At 36.0% G+C, this 19,432-nt stretch overlaps 1 protein-coding gene across 1 annotated transcript in view; it reads left to right on the top strand.

Moving 5' to 3' along the window:
• Positions 1-3,126: 3,126 nt before the first annotated feature.
• The window catches only part of ablim2 (actin binding LIM protein family, member 2), a 131,598-nt gene continuing 115,292 nt past the window's right edge, over positions 3,127-19,432 (top strand). Inside the window, exon 1 of the mRNA XM_030161968.1 lies at positions 3,127-3,450. Coding sequence (XP_030017828.1) covers positions 3,438-3,450 — 13 coding nt within the window. The 5' untranslated portion in view covers positions 3,127-3,437. The remainder of the gene's footprint in view (positions 3,451-19,432) is intronic.

Consider the following 19,432-nt stretch of genomic DNA (forward strand, 5'->3'; position numbering starts at 1 on the left):
TCTTTCTTTCTTTCTTTCTTTCTTTCTTTCTTTCTTATATAGTTACATTATAGGCAATTTACATAATTTCTAATCATGAACGGTTCTTGACTTAAAAAATGACTTAATAAAATTTGGTCAAATAATATATATTAGATTTCTTTCTTTCTTGTTCGTTTTATGTCTTTTTACATTTTCCCACAAAATTAAACTCATAATCATATAACTACTTGCAGAGTCATCATCTCAGGTTGATTATTTTGTCATCGTTTTACTAACAATAACAATCGTAAACATATTATTTTATTTATTCATTATTTTAAATCTTTATTTTTTGTGACAGTATGCTTGAAAAAGTCGGTTTTGTCCATTGGCAGCTGTGTTTCGACATGTCCTCTTGCATCACAGTCTTAGTTGTTATTCCTAAACAACAAACACAGATATTAATAATTATTTCAAACACAACTTGTATCTAGTAAAAATGTGTAACTACTAGTTATATTGACAATTACTTACATGTCGGCATAAGCAATTTAGCTAGTTACCTCTTAGATTGCTCAGTTTATACATTTATATAACAAATAGCCTATTTATCGTTTACCCAGAATTGTAGTCCAAAATCAATAGCACGGTACGATTAAAACTGTTGTTTTCTTGCACATGGACTACAACTCCCATGAATTGGATGTCAGCAGTGCAGTGGCGCTGTCAGTCCTCGGACTCCGTTTGTTGGATGCAGAAGCAGTGCAGAGTGAAGCAGACCTCTTTTAACTCCAGTCACAAAGGAAGCTCTAAGTCTGTTTCCTTCAAAGTAAAATAGATGCCTTTTGGGATAGTGGTGGTCTAAATATAAGCTGCATTTGAAAGTTATATACACTATGTTTTTATGATTGTAGGAGCTATTTGTCGGTTTACTTTTTTTGTTTAAAGTTAATTTACCTTTTTTGTTTACTAACTTAGTATTTTTATTTTTTATTTTGCTAATTGTTTATTTTTTGTTTGTTTAATATTTAGAATATTTTTTGATTTTTATGGTTATTGTTTTGATTCTTTGGTATTTAGCACCTTTTTTGTTTTGTGTTTTCTTATTGGTTTAGACCGTGGGCACCTGGGTATAAATAGGGAGCACAAAGATAGACCAGCATGCACCTGGGTGGGCCTATGTTTTTTTTTTTTTTTTTTTTTCTTACCAGACACAGACACACAGAAGATCAGACAGGATGAGCAGGAGAGACATCACAAAAGGCCTTAGTTGTTGTTTGCCTGCAAAATCTTGAAAATAAATCACTTGAACTACATCTATGATATGGACATTGTGTTTTTGACTGCGTAAACCACAAACCCATGGTGCATCTAGTGGTTATTTGAATTATGTTACAGTCTTAAGTTCAGTCACCTTTAAGTTGATTTAATTTTGATGACAAATTGCCGCTACAATGATTAAAAAAACAAAAACAAAAAACACCTCATGAACATGTGTTCATCTAAACTGTGTATAAATAGGAATAATAATACTAATTAATAAATTTAAAAAGACAGGGAAAAAGCACAAGAAAAATGTTTTGTTTTTTGTGATTATATTGTTTTTCCTACATTTTTTTTTAAATGTTTTTTTTGCATGTTTAACGCATACTCATTAAATTCACATATAGGAGTAAATTTGCCTTTATATAATATAAGACATTACAAATGTTAACCATACCTATGTTTGGTATAATTTTTTTTTTTAAACACTATTTCACCTATATTATCTGATAATCCTTTAACACTTTATTTTACTTTAACATATAGGACCTAAAAATGCAAAAAGATAATAGACTTTTTAATGCAATTTTTACTAGGAAAACATTTAAAAGTATCTATATATCTATTAATATCTCCAGGTTGACATGGTCGATCAATGTCAAACAAATCCTTTTATTATATATATATAATCGATCCTCATGGAGGTTAAAGGGTCAAAGTCTGAATGTTTCACAACAAACTGTAGACTTAGAAACTGTAGATTTAGTGCTGAAATGTAAACTGGTGAGTAAGGAAATAGTTAACTAATGCTACTGTAATAGTTGTTAAACCCATCTCTACCCACCAGTTTGAGTATATTATACTACTAAAAACCACTAGATGGCGCCCTGTCCTTTACAATTCCCACAGAAGGACGTGGTGACGGGAAAACTCTCCAAACACTGGATGGAAATGTTTTAAGCTAAGTGTGTTTTTGTTTTTACTTATAATACTTTGAAAGGTCTTACTGAACACAATAGTACATCAATATACAGTCTAAGGGTCCAAAAATTTTCTTGTAATATGTCAAAAAAGTTCAATTAGTAAATGTAGTGAAACCAAGCTAATGTAGCTAAATAAAATTATTTATTAGAAAATAAACTGTCGACATTAATTGTTGTTAAATGTATATTTTTGTTGTTGCTTTGTATATGTACATAATATATGTAACATTTATTTATACATTGAGATAAATTTTCTTTTTTTTTGTTATGCTAACACTACATGCTAATGACCAACTTCGTCCGTTAAGGTAGTTACACTGGTAGATAAAGCTATAATATTTACTTCTGAAAATTAATGAACATTCAGTGACAGATATATGTATTTCAAGAAATTATGTGCATGTTTCCAGTTAAAAAAATCTGAATAATTATATCATTTCGAGATGTGTTCGGTGTACTGTACATATGCTAATTTTGAGGCTGATGCAGGTAATGCTAATTCCGTTAGTATGCTAGCATATTAGCTAATTCCGTTAGTATGCTAGCATATTAGCTTCGTAGTTCGTACATGTTTTTTCATGATTTTTGCGCTTGTTTCACAAAAAACGAACACTATTAGACTGTAATGTTAGCATAAATGAACATAACAGCTTTTGAGGTCTACAAAACCTGCTAATAAATACCCCTAACCATAACCCCCTTACCCTAACCCATACTGGTGGTTCGAACAGTTCTTTTAATTTGTGAATATTCAGGATTTCTTTTCTATTATAGTAGTAAAACAAAACGATTATATGTAGCCTATTTCTAAATGACACACAGTCTTAGAGGTTTTACACCAGTCTTTTATTTTGTAATTTACACCGGAAGCTGTGTCCTCTCTTCTTCTTGGTTTCTTCCGTCTTGACTCCACTAGTCTTCCTCCACCGTGCGCCCACACCCAACCTGCACTGTCTGTCTGCCGTACAGAGGGAGCGCAGCCCCGCAGTGTATGCAGGACATTGTTTCCACAGTGCGGCTGATTCACACACAGGGTCTCCGCGGCTTCGACATAACCGGGCTGTCTCTCCGGACCCTCCCTCCGAGTCAACACCTCCCCTCATTCACTGCGCTGGGTGGCACTGAGGCTTGTGCGCTCTGCGGCTGCTGGCATCATCCATGTACTGTCAATGTGGATAGTGGCTTATTTACTGTGCATCATCTGACTGGAGAAGACATCCGACTGGTACCATGAGCAGCACTGGTAAGAGGATTCTGCTTACACATCACACTGACTCCATCAGAGTCATATACATTGTATATTCATTTAATGTTTTTAATGTGGCTGTGTTGATCAATACTGTGGCAGTGAATGTGCTGGCTTAGTTTATGCTATTTTTCATTTCCCAGGGCATCAACATAATACTGCTATGTTAAAAATACATAAAAAAGTCATTGAAAATGGTTTATAGTAAAATGCAGTGCTACAGTTAATCAGCAAATCAAACCAACAGCATCAGAGTGAACATAAATATGTGATGCTACAATTAAAACTAGGTTGTGGGATGTTCAGACTTGTCCCTGTGAAAATGAATGTCATGTGGGTTAATTAGTCAAGATGTAGAAACGCCCACTGAGCCCACTGTGGGTCTGGTAGCTCTTTTCATCATATTGCTCTGCAGTCACTCCTGGTTGGAACAGGCATGGCTGCTGGTGTGTACAGCAGGCCTGACTCCTGGAGTCTGCTGTCACAGCAGCAGCCTATTGTCTCTGAGGAACAGTGAACCAATACTGTGTACCCAGAGGCTGCTGGTCTGCATGTGGAGCCAGTGGACTGTCAACACCTGCAGTCGATAGGGTGTTTTCCATATGAAAATGTGCAATATGCTTATGAAAATGTAGTGCATATATGTTTAGTCTACTGAAGAAATACTATTTAATAATAATGCTTTCATTTATATATAAGATCCTCATTTACCTATGCTATGTATACTTGTGTTTTGCTAAGGCATCTCCTTCATGTTTTTAAGGGGGGGGTGCTAGGGGACTGTATCTAGAAATAGTGCCTGTATGCAGTGGTCAGATATTAGGAATAATGTTTTAAAATTGTAGAAGGATGTATGAAATTGTATGAAATATAGATATAGCACAAATGATTAATTTTCAGTCAGTAAATGCTCACTGTTTTTATGTTATAATTTGATACTAACTCCAAAAAGAGCTTTCAGCTAAAATTTCCAGTTTCTCAAGTTCTACGTGAGCAAATCAAACCGTCATGTTATTCTCCTAGTTGTTATTCCCAGAAATCTCTGACAGTGGCAGTATCTCTCACATGATGAAATAACTAGATAAGTTTCAATAAATTCTCCAGTGTTAGCATTTACTGCACATGAACTACACCAGTCTCAATTTGGATAATCAGCAATACCTTATTTGTTTTTGTCTGGTTTTACTCATAGATAAACTGCTACAAATATGCAGTGCTCTTCAAACAGAAAGCATTGATGGATCTCAGTTTTAATGAGAAGTGGTCTGCAGAGCGAGAGTGGTGCTGCTAATGAGAGTGCTGTAGCTCGTCTGGAAAAATTCATTTACACACTGCTGTTAAGTGCCAGAGAAGGAGACAAACAAGGGACATTGTCTGAGACTTTGTTTCCCTTTTCTGTGATGGCTTTACGATGTTTAACCTCTCACCTCGCAAAGAATGTTGGCTTGATGTGTCAGAGGACACCAGCAGAGGATGAATTTCACTTCTTTACCTGTTTGTGATGACAGCTGGTGTCCATATGCAGGGCTGGGTCCTGATGAACCGCTGTGTAGATGCGTGTGGAAAGAGAAATCCTATTGTATTTCAATATATTTGTCTGGCTTGCTGTAGAAGGAGTGTCTGAGAGCGTACAGTCGTTCACAAATAGTTTGTTTTCATTGCTTAACGCAGTGGAGAACTGCTTATTTTGTTTCACCGTGTGAGACTGGTCAATTACAGGTGAACAAGGGCCTATAAACAACAGCTGCATGCACTTTTAAGTGATAAGTGCTAAATAATCATGCTGGTTTGCAGGATTTTTGTGTTGGAGTTGTTTCTTTTAACAGGGTTCAGATTAGAGGGTGACACAGGCATGAACTTCCTGTCCTTACCAGTCCTGCTTTCTTTCTTTCCTGTTCCCACACGATTATGGGACGTGTATCATTATGTCCTTTCTGAATCCCTTCCGGTTCTTGACCTAATCATTCAGTGTATAAAACAACGGTGATAATTATAGCAGTATAGTTTTATCTGATGCTTTTGTCGACATTGTCAGTAGCACTTGTTCTGTATTTAGATTGATGAAATGCTCCATTGTTTGGTAAATGTTTGCCATATTTTAGCCCCAATCATCGCCTCTTAATCAGCCTTGAAAACTGAATGAAACAAGGTCTCCATCATCAGGAACCCATGGGATTCCTGAACAAACATGTTGGTCTGTGATGGAAAAAATATTAAAATAAAAAACTGTACAGGCAAGGTATTCAGAACCATCTGCATTTGACACTGATCACCTGGTCAAAACAACAGGAGTGGTACTTGAGTTTAAATAAACCTCTCCAAACAGGCTTCACCTGAACACACCCTCAAGCAGCATTATCAAACCGCTCGCCAGTCCACATTCTTTTAATTCTACAAAAACGTAATGACGCCGACACTTAAATTAGTAACAGTATGTAGATTTACAGGGGTTGGACAAAATAATGGAAACACCTAACATTGTGGCATCATAGAAGGTGTTTCCATTATTTTGTCCAACCCCTGTACTTCCCCTGTTAAATCCTAAGCACCGTCACCACAGGGAATAACCATCAGTGACTAAAGGGGATGTGTGATGGGAGAATCGGCTGTTAATTCCAGCTCAGATTACTGCCACAGGTCACATGAGGAAGTATCTGATCAATACTGTTTCTCTCATTTACTTTCTGCCTGTTTGTGTGCAGTCAATGGTACAAAGCTGCCGAACACATACTCTCACATTCTCCTTTAGAAGAATATACCTGTAATCAAAAACATTAAATTAATGTTTCTGGTGATACAGAATATTAGATGTGCACACTTGTCCTCTTTTAATCATCATTATCTGTGTTGCAAATAGCCATCTCAGAATGTGTTGACTTGTGGGTTTTATAATATTTTCTGTCTATATATTTACAGTTTTACAGCTATTGTCGTGTTAGCTTGAAGAAGACATTACTTTGCTCTGTAGCTGCAACAATTAATTGATCAACTTGTCAATTACTCAATTCAGAGCTATTTTGATAATCAGTAATTGGTTTGAGTATTATTATATTTATCATTTTATTAACTGTCAGTATTTCATGATTTCCTTTGCCCTATGTGGCAGTAATCTGAATGTCTCTGGGTTGTGACTAAACAAGAAAGATGAGGAAGCACATTTTCACCATAGCCTCACATCTAATAGAGCAAATAATTACTTGGTTAAGCAAAAATTAAATTGACTGTTTATTCAGCACTGAAAATAATGGTTACTTGCAGCCTTACTTGTCATAATCCATCTCTTTTCAGGTAATACATCCCTTAAAGCACTTGATTTAATGTAATGACCTTCACTTCAATTATAACTTTTAATTATATTGATGATAAAGTATTTTAATCCAGTTTTCAGTTATCATTTTGTGAGTGAGGTTTGCAAACCAACATCAGTATATGTTTGTTGATTAAAATGAGCCACACTGAGCTAATCTGCAAGCTTAACATTAGTGTTAACGTTATTCCTTAACTCTGATTTTTTCTTGTTTTTATTTTAGGCTACAGCATAGTGTACTTAATAAGAACTTTATGAATGAAAATTGTTCTGTAGTGCACACAAACTTTTCTCTAGATTTATCTGTCAAGGTTTAATTGCAGGGCAGATGAGCTGTTTCTTCTTAGGCTACATTCAGACAGCAGGTCTTAATGCACAGTTTGGATTTTTTGGTGAAATCCAATTTTTTTGTGTGCTTGTTCATATTACACTTTAAATGCTACTTCTATCAGTTTTGAGTATGAACTGAACTGATGAAGTGACTTGCATGTACAAAAGAGGTCCTGATATAATATGTGACCACGCAGGCAAACACTGTGTTTACGACCGTAAGTATGTTTTTCCCACCGCTTCTCCTCCTGGGACTCAGAATTGTGACGTTTGTCGCATTTCAATGACGTAAAGGTCAGATAAATGTGACCTGGCCATTCAGACTGAAGTCGCATTGCAAAATATCAGATATGTATCGCATTTAGGACCACATTTGTAAGTGGCCTGGGGTGGATTTGAAAAAATCAGATTTTTGCTCTTCAAACTGTCTTTAACAGATCGGATACAGGTCACATATGGGCAACAAAAATGGCATTTGGGCCACATTTGCCTGCAGGCTGAATGTAGTCTTAGCAAAGCTAACTTTACAGCCATCAGCTCCAAATACTATCAAGAAAATGGCATATGGCAATTTTCATATTTCAAGAAAGCGTAGCAACTATGTGTAATTCTAAAGATATTGAGAAGAAATACTCATTAGTTATATTTCTGTATGTATAGAGCACTTCCAAACTGTTGACCAGGAGAATAATGGACATTAGTACCAACTATGAACAAGGAGCCTCATTCTCCTGGTTAAGTACTAGTTACAGGGCAATTACAGCTTCCCACAGACTACACATATATGATTATCTTTTGGCATTTGTGACACTGTTGCAGTAACGTTGCTTCTCTCTGGCTCCGTGCCGTTAAATAATGCGTGTCACAAGTCGCGTTTTGCAGCAATATGCAGAAGGCATGTGCCTTTAGGGGTGTGTGTTTGGTGTCTCCTTGTGTGTCGAGGAAGTCAGTGGTTGTGTTGATAAATGTAGTTGACCAGAGAGTGGAGCGCTGCATTAGGACAACACAGTGTAATGATTTGTTGAAATAAGTGATGATTAGTCTCGATTAGCCTTCGATGCTACAGTAGCACAGGAAAAAGTACCTACTTATACATGCATTGACATGAGTATTTGTCTTCCCACAGGAATGATTGTGATGTGTGCAACTGATAACAATAAGATTATTTTGAAAGACATGTTGACTTATACTCTAATAAAGTCCTGATTAGAGGTTGATATCAGTGTTTGTTTTATACAAATTTCATGATGTAGAATTAACTGAAATGTCAGTCAGCATTAAGAGAGGAACTGTCCATAAAATGCTAATATTTATGCCTATTTTTATGTATTTTATCACCAGGACTGATGTGTGATATTGCAGTTAAGTCACATAGTTTAAGTCATACAACTTAAAAAACATAGTTCAGGTGGGGGTACTAGAAATGTTTGCCTCTATAAAACTTAATGATTTGCTTTAACTCTTTGTGGATGGTGTTACCAATCGCCTACACAGTCATCATAATAATTACAATACCACTTAGCCTTGATAGAGTACATTATTGAACCCAAAGTGAAATGATTCAATGGTACACACTCAATATCAACCTACAAAAACAATGGGACAGCCAAAATAATGAATGCATTTAAAGGCTGATGATGACATACACTAACTAAATTAACTACCACAATTATAAAAAATAAAAATAACCAAAATTAGAATAGATTTGATATATAGTTGTAACAGGGATCTGACATTATTGCTAACAAATAATCAAAGTAAATATTTTCATCACCAAACATTTGATATTGACTTGACTCAAAATAAAAATAATAAGTTGGTACTTTTTCCTGTGCTACTGTAGCTTTTGTTGCCACATTATTCATTAGTAAAGCTTCATTTAATGTGGAATAACAGGTGTCTTAGTTCACCAGATATGTGCAGTGTATTTATTATCAATAATATGAATTTTATTTACATACACATGGCTTGTAAATCCAGGAAGTTCATTTAATTTTTCCTAGATTTTCATTCATTCTGGGCAGATCCAGGCTAGAATCAGGGTGACACCACTGCTTTTCATACTGGAATAAATACTGGGTGACCTCACTGGTGCAAAGCCTCTGCACTAGAGCTGCACACAAGCACACACACACACACACACACACACACACACACACACACACACACACACACTCACACACACACACACACACACACACACACACACACACACACACACACACACACACACACACACACACTAGTAATTAAGCCTGCAATGTGGTGTGGGCTCGTGACATTTCCCTGCAGCCTGCTGTTTTACATGGGCCTTTGATGAAGGCAGGAATGGCATGTTGTTTATCCTACATGACTCCAGGCATTGAATAGTTTTCATGAGTCCAAGCTGATCATTTTGACATTGACATTTATGCCCAAAATTCTATGGAGTTACATTCTCTCTCAAAAATCTTGTAACATTTAATAGCCTTTAGATTATAATGGTAATCTTGTGCTTTGCTTTTGGGGACTCATGAGGATCTAATTACAGAAATATGGTGTAAAATTAATAATAATACTTTAATTGGGACATAATGAACTAACTGTAAGTATTGTTTTGTTTTGGCCACCTTAGAATGGGACAGTTGTGTCCTGAGATGCAGTGTTGACTCCACAGAATGTGCCAACATGTGTCGATGATAACCCCCCCCCCCCTTTTTTTTTTTAAATGGCAGATTACATGCAGCATTAATTTGCGTTACTTGGACTACTCGCATTACATAACTCAGTTTTTGGAGTCAGAGTTCACGGTACAATAAAATCCAGGAAACGTAACCAAAATAACAACTGTAAATGCTTAATTTCTTTTCATTTATTCTGAACACAGAATAGTACAACTTTCTTTGCTACTTGCAGCTGCCAGCCTAGAAACATGACAGAAACAAATGAAAGCTAATGGGTAACATGAAATAAGGAATAAAATGTCTTGTTATGCCATTGGATTTCAGAACATTAAAAAATATATATATTAGTTGTCTGCAGATATCAGCATTACTTCCACCATACGGTCTGTGTTTTTGTACACCATTAACTTTAGCTAACTTAGCAATGCTAGGATATTATCTACTTTTACCAGAATGTGTTACTGTCTCTTGCTTAATGTTTATCTGGTGTAAAACAGTAACCACCTCTGATTTACTACCACCTACTGGATTGGAATGTTGTTACACTGTATCAGTATTAATCACAGATGTATTTTCTTCTTCATTATACCTGTGGAGCCAGTATTTATTAATACTTTTACAAAAAAAAAAAAAAGAATGAATAAGCAAAACACTGGCAATAATGAAGGTCACACTTTAGACACTGTAGAGGAGGAAGAGTTTACTCAGGTACTTGCACTCTGCAGCTTCACCACTAGACGCCACTCTATCTCATACACTGACCCTTTAACTTGAAGTATCCCGATGACAAAAAAAGTTGCAAATCAAAGCTGACGGAAGTTCATGATGATGCCCCCCATTCACAGGGCATGAAAAATGATGTGACCATCACAGACACCTGATCTTAAAGGAGTGATATTTTGCTTTTTTTTTTTTTTTTTAAATGGAATTATGCATTTTAAAACATTTCCCTGTGGTCTACATAAACTGTAAATGCTATACTTGGGTCTGAATTCTTCACTAATTCAACTCCATAGGCCCATCTTCAACCCTATTTCAGAGTAATGAAAGGTCATTTTGAGCACTGGCCCTTTAAATGCACATGAGCCACTTCACACCCCACCCCCTCCAGGTTGTTGACCATGCTGCTCTGTCCCGTTCAACCACTTGTGTTCATTAATTCAACCAGCAACTGAACATTTTAGGTAATCGGCTCGAACTTTGGACATATTTTCAGTATGGACTACAACTGCTGCTGCTGACAAACAATTATGGCGTACTCAGAGAAATGTTCATCACAATTCTTCACCTTATATGTCCAAATGTCATGACGCAACTACTTATAAAACGTAACAAATTAAGCAGGAATTAAAACGGGTTGTAGAAATCCACTGGATTTTTGCTATAATGAATATAAAGATAGCTTTGCAGCACCTGGAGGGTTCAAATTCAAACTTTTGGAACTACTGCGGTCCTCAAATACACAAATAAATGTACCAAAGACTAATAAAAGTGGGTTTAGCAAAATGTGACCCCTTTAAACTAGTTAAACACTGATACCAGATTTTGAGGCAACATGTTAGACAGCGACCTCACTGAAACAACAGAGGCAAATCTGTTGGAAGAATGGTGTTCATCTCTCCAGTCGAGTTCACAGACTTATGCATTTAATGTCAACACCTTACTAATATAATTTATTGTTTTTTTCCCTTTAAATATATCATGGTTGGCATGAAGACTAGAGGCAAACTGTAAATGCATAAGAGGAATGTTAATGCAGGTTTTAGAAGTGAATGATAGTATAGAACTGTGAATGAAATATAGAATTAACTTAATAAATCAGTGGATGTCATTGGGTTCTCCTATGGCAGGTTGCTTCGTTGTTAAAGGTCTTTCACATCCACTGAGTCATGTCTTATTCATTCCTCTCTGCGTACCTCACAGTGCAGTGTGCAGCATGGAGCATCTATTAATTGAGTCTTAGGTAATGAACATGCTGAGTGTGTGACATTTAGGTGTGACACGAGCCATAGAGGTCAGCCGAGCATTTTATAATATAGTACACTGAGTTATGTTATAGAACAAAAGAAGCTGCCTGTGTGGTTCTGTATAGGAAGAAATGAAAAACAAGTTCGCTGGTTGACATAGCTATGAATCAAGTCATTCTATTATTTTCTGAATGGTTTACGTTTGATGTTTGTCTCTCTTGCTTCATATTTTCTCAACGTTGTGTCTAGGTTTTGCTCTGAATATTTGCATTTTGCTTGCAGATGTGGGTATAGTTACATCTGCCAAGGATATTATGTGATCATCCACATTGGTCTGTCCATCTATCCATTTGTCTGACCAAAATACTGCACTGATTCTGAAGAAACATGGCAGAAGGTTCAGGCTTAAACAGATCTATGATAAGGGGTTGAGGCTGGAACTTATTTTTTGTAAATCAGTTAATGTTGGATATAGATTATATTAAAATAATTGAAAAATATGGCACCAACTGACAAAAAGAAGGAAAATGTAAGTCATAATTTGTTTGTGTAATATTGTAGAATGAGAAGGAGAGTGAAGTCTTGGCCTTTATAAGGATCTCTGAAAGCCCATTGTACTCAATGTGTTTATCTTTTAGCGATGACATTCTCATTTCTATGAACCCATAAAGACCCAAACATCCACCACTGAACAAAATTGTCTACTGATCTAACAAGTTTAAGACCTGGTGATCCACTAATCCTATCAATACATGTAAATCAGGGATGCCAAACTCATTTTAGTTCAGGGGCCACATACAGCCTGATATGATCTAAAGTGGGCCGGACCAGTGAAATAATATAAATAATAGGATAATAATAACTTTTGAGTGAAAAAATTAAAATTCCGTAATGAAAATGTTTACATCTATGAATTGTACTCAAACATAACATGAACAAATATGAGCAACCTGAAAAGTAAGTAAAATAAATGCAATGTTAACAATATTACGCCGTAGTTTATCATTTATCACAAGTTAGAGATCCCAGTGGATCTACAAATACACAAAAAAATAACAAATAATAAATAACAGGGAGAATATTATTAAAATTCCACATACTTCTCTTAAGACATTTCAGATATTCACATTTTTTGTAAAAGGTCAGTCTGTAAATGTAAACATTATTGTGTAGTGTCACTTTTTTTCACTAAAACAAAGAGAAAAATTTGCAGTTTTCATAAGTTTTAGGTATTTCTGTAAGTATTTTACTGGTCTGATCCACTTTAGATTGAATTGACCTAAAATGATTTTAACATCCTTGATTGTGAATAACTTCAGTATAATTTTTGCATTTCACAAATTCATCCCAAGGGCCGGATTGGACCCTTTGGCGGGCCGGATTTGGCCCCCGGGCCGCATGTCTGACACCTGTGATGTAAATAATTGGTGTAAAATACAGTTTGTTATCTTTTCATGGTCATCAGTTGTGACTCATTTGGACGTTCAGAGGCTCTGTAATGAACGTGGAAACACCGCCATCTTCTACAACATTCATTCACCAGTAAAACCCATGGAGTTGGATCAATGACAGTGGATGGACACACTGGCTTTATATTCAGTTAATGATAGATTTGACTGAAAACCTCACTTTTTCTTCAGTTTTCTCTGTTTCTGATATAATAACCCTCAACTTGAGTCTGAGCTTTAATGAACATCCACATGATCAGTGAATAAAAAATAGGAAACACCTGATTTTCACTGAAAAAAATGCAAAACACAGAGGTTAATACTATAATAAGTGCTGATAAAGCACTTAAGAAAGGTTAAATACAGAGAAAAATTCATTTGGGAACTGACACAGAAGCACTACTGGGTCTTTATGGGTTAAATTGAATTGCCTTCATTTTGAGTGACGTATGCTACAGCAGTTATTAGTGGGTCTTTAGTGGCTATTGAAAATGTTGCTCACCGGTATGTGTATGCAACTTACTGAAATTTAGTGAATTGTGTTCGTTATGAGTTTTGGCTGTCAAAAGAATTGAATGCATTATAAAAGTAATTAGGTAGGAAACGCTCCAGTACCTCTGTGACCCTCTTAAGGGCTAAGCAGTTCAGAAAATGAATGAATTACTAGTAAAATTGACTGTTGGATTGCTTTTAAATGATGGAATGCACATTTCCATCCTAGAAGAATGTCAACCAGCTGATGAAAAACATTGCTGAGTGAAATAATAATATAAGGAACTGACATGGGACTTAGTGATCAGTAGAAAAATATGAGTTAAGGGGGCGGGAGTATATAAGTTGTACTTCATCCTGCTCCTTTTCGAACGTTTTTTTATTTGAATTTTTTACATTTTTTTCCCTTGTTGTTTTTGGCTTTTTTTTTTTAATATTCAAAATAAAAAATAAAATAAAATAAATAAAGATATGAAGCAACACACTTTTTTCTATTTTCATAAACACATCATCATATCACTCAGATTCAGATTCAGATTCAGATTGGCTTTATTGTCCTGAAGGGAAATTTGTCCTGAGCTCATAGTGCTGCCTGTAAAAAACCATCCATACATTGGCATGTAACATTCATGACAAAAATACAGTCTGTGCCTTTCTGTAACAGATTTGCACCCTTCAGTGCAGTGCAGATCAGTACAATGCAATAATATGGAAAACAATAAGGCGACTGATTTGCAGTTATTACACTGAAAATACAGTGGAACCAATAAAATAACAGTGAATAAAAGTGAATAAGAGCAGTAATCTAAAAGGCAAAATATGACCCAAGAATATAAACTAAATATGAGATGAAACAATAGTTAAAAGATGGTTAAATGATAATAAAAACCCAATAGTTGTAGTTATGTTTTTCAGTGGGTATTGTGTTCAGTAGAGCCACAGAAGCTGGGATAAAAGAGAGCTTACAGCAATTGCTTCAGTGTTTGACAGCCTCATATCGTCTCCCTGATGGTAGGACTTCATATTCATAGTGCATCAAATGGGAACAGTTCGTAGTGATTTTTTTTTGCTTGCGCCAGAACAGAAATGTCAAAAAATGATTGTAAGGAAGAGAACTCTGTCCTGCCAATCACTTTCATTGCATTGTTGACAAGTTTCTCATTTTTTGTTCTCAACAGTAAGTTATGCCATATCTGATAAGGCTAAAGCACTGCATTAGAAGCTGTAATGTACCAGTAAAAGACTATAAGAACTAATGTATGCACTGTTTATTTTACTGGAGCTGAAGTGTATTGTATGTGTATCTATCTATTTCATCAATTGGCGCATTATACATAGAGGTGGACAAAAGATCATATGATGATCCTTTGAGGCAGAATCACGATCCACAGCCTAAGCCAACTTTTCACTACCTTATCGTTGTAGTATGAGTAATGAGCTGCAGCATCTTAAACCGACCACAATGAACATTTGAAAGATGAACAGTACCACAGTGCTTCAGTTTCAGAGTTTGTCATGTCTTTTATTTATTGTGATTGTCTCTCTCAACTCACCATATATTTTTTACCTCCGCCAAGGAACGGTGGAGGTTATGTTTTCATCGAGGTTTGTCTGTTTGTCTGTTTGTTTGTCTGTTAGCAAGATAACTCAAAAAGTTATGGACGGATTTGGATGAAATTTTTAGGAGATGTTGATACTGGCACGAGGAACAAATTATTAAATTTTGGTGGTGAATTTCAGGCAACCCCACGTGAGGTCCTGACCCCAAGGTTGAAAAACACTGCTTTAGACGGTGATGCAAGAGTGGAGCGTTTTTAAGATTTCCACTCTGGAAGGCGGTTTCACTTTTTTGTGTTTTTGCATTGCCGTATAAACAAAAGGCACATCTGATAAAATATTTAGTCGTTTTGACCTGAGAGCGTTGTTGTGTAAACCGGGGCTTAAAGTAATTTTTTGTCATTATTTCCTCTGCAGCAAAACTGCTTGTTACACTAACTTTGCAAGGTACTGCAGGCTGAATCTGAACACTTAAAGGTGGACAGACGCTTAAGTATAGCTATAAATGGACTGAAATAAACTCACCAGCCTAGAGCAAGAGACATTAATTCTACAAACCAATAAATTAGTGCAACGCTGTTTGTAAAATACCTGATAAACAGGCCATTTAAAACAAATGTTAAATGAGTCGAATAGATTTGTTTGTTTAGTTTTCTGTTCTGTATAATTCCTCTGAAAAGTAGATCATACACCAAATTAAGAGCACTAATTATGGGTATAACATGTCAGTGAAATCTCAAAGGTAATCTTATGACAGTGAAGGCCATATGATTCATATCTTTTGCAGCATTAAAATACTCAGTGCACTCTGTGTTCTCTCTGTCTCTATATGCATTTATTCAGATTTATCCTCATCAGTGTCACAGATGTGAAGCTGACTGACAGTGACAGACTGTCCCATGCTGCTCTAGATACTCTGTCAGTGATGTGAGTTTTCTATGAACACTGAATAATAAATAATAAATAAAACTTCATGCACATTTCATGAAAGAAATCTTCACTGCTGTGCACAAAGAATCAAGTGTAACATTCAATTCACTGTGCTAATTTCCGATCATTCTAAATAACTTACCATCGTCTTCAGCAGTAGATCAAATGAAGTCTTGAAGTGCCTAACTAAAGCTTCCCTCAACCTTTATTTTTATCTGAATACAGCAAAAATCAGCAGTTTATATGTTACTATAATATCTCACCGGTGATGTTTTCTTACAAAGGAGCAGGACGTGTTGTTCTTTGTGTTGATCCAATGCATGATGGGAGAGTGTGCAGCTACTTTGAGAGCTAAGTCCGCACTTTAAAGGCAGATCAGATTACTGCTATGTGGGGAGAGAGAGACTGACACAAAGATCAATGAGCATCAGTAAATTATTCATCAATTCACTTTCTCCTGAGTGTGTGTATGTGTGTGTGTGTGTGTGTGTGTGTTCCTTTGCTTTGATTTATTTTTCCTGCAGACTGGATCGCTGTGTGATGCCAGTAGACAAAAAGCCCCGAAACACAACGCACACGTTTATCCTCATATCTGAATTGAACCCAGAGCCTCAGCCTTGAACCGAATGAACCAATTAACCAGATTAACACGCCCCAATCGCACTATGCGCTAAGTTTTTCTGAAGGAGTCGGGCGTAGGAGTCCACATTTGGGTCAAACTGCAGATTTTTTTCCCTCTTAATTCTTTGTTTAAAGACGAGGCGAAAAATGTGAAGACAGAGATTTGCTTCATGTTGTGCCTCCCTGGTGTTCACTAATCCTTTACATCAGCTTTACTGTGCAGCAGTGTGTCTCAGGCTGTGTGCTGATAGTATTTCTATACTCAGGAGGACAACATAGAAGGACTTGGACTTGAATTGTAAAGAGGTTTTCTTATAGTTTGCTGCGTTTGCTTTTTTTTTTCTTATCTTAGTGCATTATTGTTGAAATGTAGGGTGCTCAAATGAGAATACACTCATACCAAGGCCAGACTCTTAACCAAAACCAGACAAATAATGCAAAAATTATTCATTCATTCATTTTCTGAACTGATTGTTCCTTATGAGGGTCGCAGGGATGCCAGATCCTGTCCCGGCTGCACCCTCGATATGTTGCCAGTTCATCACAAGGCTGACATATCGTTAGCCTCATAGCATAATTACCTAAGTGATATTATTTTCAGGTCGAAGCAAATGATACAAAATGAAGCAACAGTGTTAGGAGAGTAAAGTTTTGCAGATACCACAATTTGGCCAAAAATTTGACTTGGCAATTATGCTATGAGGCTAACAATATACAGATGAACAATCACTCACTCTTACATTCGCTCCTATGTATGTGCAATTTAGATTTACCAATCAACCCAGTAGCATCTAATTAAAACAGCCACAGTTGTGTCTGTGTTGCCATCATAACACTATACAATGTGTGTAGAAATATACACATGCTATACATCCACATAACCAGAACAACATGAGTGAAAAGCTCAAAAAGACCAATCTTCGGCACTTAAATAGGCAAATTTTGAAAACAAGTAGGGATGTAACGATATTAATATTTGATCACGTATCATGTTATCATTATTATTGCGATATTGTTGAAATATGCCCAAAATGTTCAAACAGTGCTCATACACACACTGAAATAATTTAACCTCCTAAGACCCAGGACATGTCAGCAAAGTACAAGCTTTTTTTGTTTTTTAATAAATAAATGCCTATATTGGAAACATCATGATGCAACAGTTTTTTCAGATGCAGTTTTTAAAATTTTTATGGAATGTCCTTTGTGGTGGACAGTTTTCTTTTCTTTTCTTTTTTTTGTATAAAGTTGTGAAACTCCTTTCCACAAATGTGGACAGAAAACCCATAGCTGGGTCTTTTGAGGTTAAACAAGTTTCAGTTGGAAAAAACAAACAAACCCCAAAACAAATAAAATAACACGCACAATGTACTTTCTGTTGGCAGAAACATTAAAATATTAACATGTAAACATCAAACATACAAATGTGCATTAAAGATGGCATCTTATGGCCATAAGAGGCACAAATTGTTAATAAGAACCAAGAATACTTTTCTTTACATTCAGCGCTAAAGACTAGGTCTAGTCTTACAGATTTAAGAACTGGTCCAGAAAGAACACTTTCACTGTTTCATGTATCTTATCTAGAAATCAAATGTGCATATAAAAGCAACACTACCATTTTAGACACAGTAATGTGACAGAACCATTATCTACATTAAACATTTTAATGGGGGGAATAAATCTCTGAAGGGCTGTTTGTGCGGGTGCCTTACGCTATGTTTTCTGAGGCTAAACACTGCAAACTGTGCATGTGCGCCTGGAGTGCTGCTGCTTTTCCAGGAAATGAGCAGTATCACCATGACTTTTTCATAGTGCTGTAATTAAACAAAGCTTTAATAATAATTAGAATTTGAAACAGTAATACTAACTGTCAGGTCGAATTTTACCACGGTTTATCATTATATTGGTAATCGTTACAGCCCTAAAAACAAGCTAACACTCTGAGACCGGCATAATGAATAATATCATAAAACAACACACCAATGTGGTGAACTTTGCAGCACTTAGCTACCACTAAGCAGATCCAACACTACAAGTATTATTTCTCTGCCAATAAAAATCACTGAACAAGCCAAAGATGTGCAAAAAAAAGGTCACTTTATGATTATGAATTGTGTCTTAGTTTTGCTGTTTTCTGATTCTTATGAATGAAGATTCTGCTATTGGCTAATCCATTGTTTTGCGTTACATTGGAATGATTCTGATTGGAAACAAAGGACCCAGGGCTTAACAGGTGAGGGTGGATGTCTATAGGGTGGGAGGAAACAATAATACCAAAGAGCTGCAAAATTATTCTATTTATATTCTAATGACGACCAGGAACTTACATAATTGCGTAACTGATGTATTGAGCAGGATATGTGTTTTAACAGATGTTGCTTGGTGAATATGTAGATTACTGAATACTTCCAGAATTTGTTCCATCCATTGCATGATTCTGAAAAGTCAGAAAGAGGCTGAGATTGTGATGCATAGATGCCGAATGTCCAAATATGAATGTGATTTAGGGGTATCTGTAGACAGATCATATGTGGCTCTGAAAGGGTTAGTTTGAGTTTTTGTGCTGGTTTTATCACCCGAGAAAGGCCAGCATAAAAATCAATATCCATTCACGTGTGCACTATATTTAGAATATTATGTTGCTTTTCTTTTCTCGCAGTC

The sequence above is a fragment of the Sphaeramia orbicularis genome, chromosome 18 (assembly GCF_902148855.1).
Source record: "Sphaeramia orbicularis chromosome 18, fSphaOr1.1, whole genome shotgun sequence".
NCBI classification, from domain to species: domain Eukaryota; kingdom Metazoa; phylum Chordata; class Actinopteri; order Kurtiformes; family Apogonidae; genus Sphaeramia; species Sphaeramia orbicularis.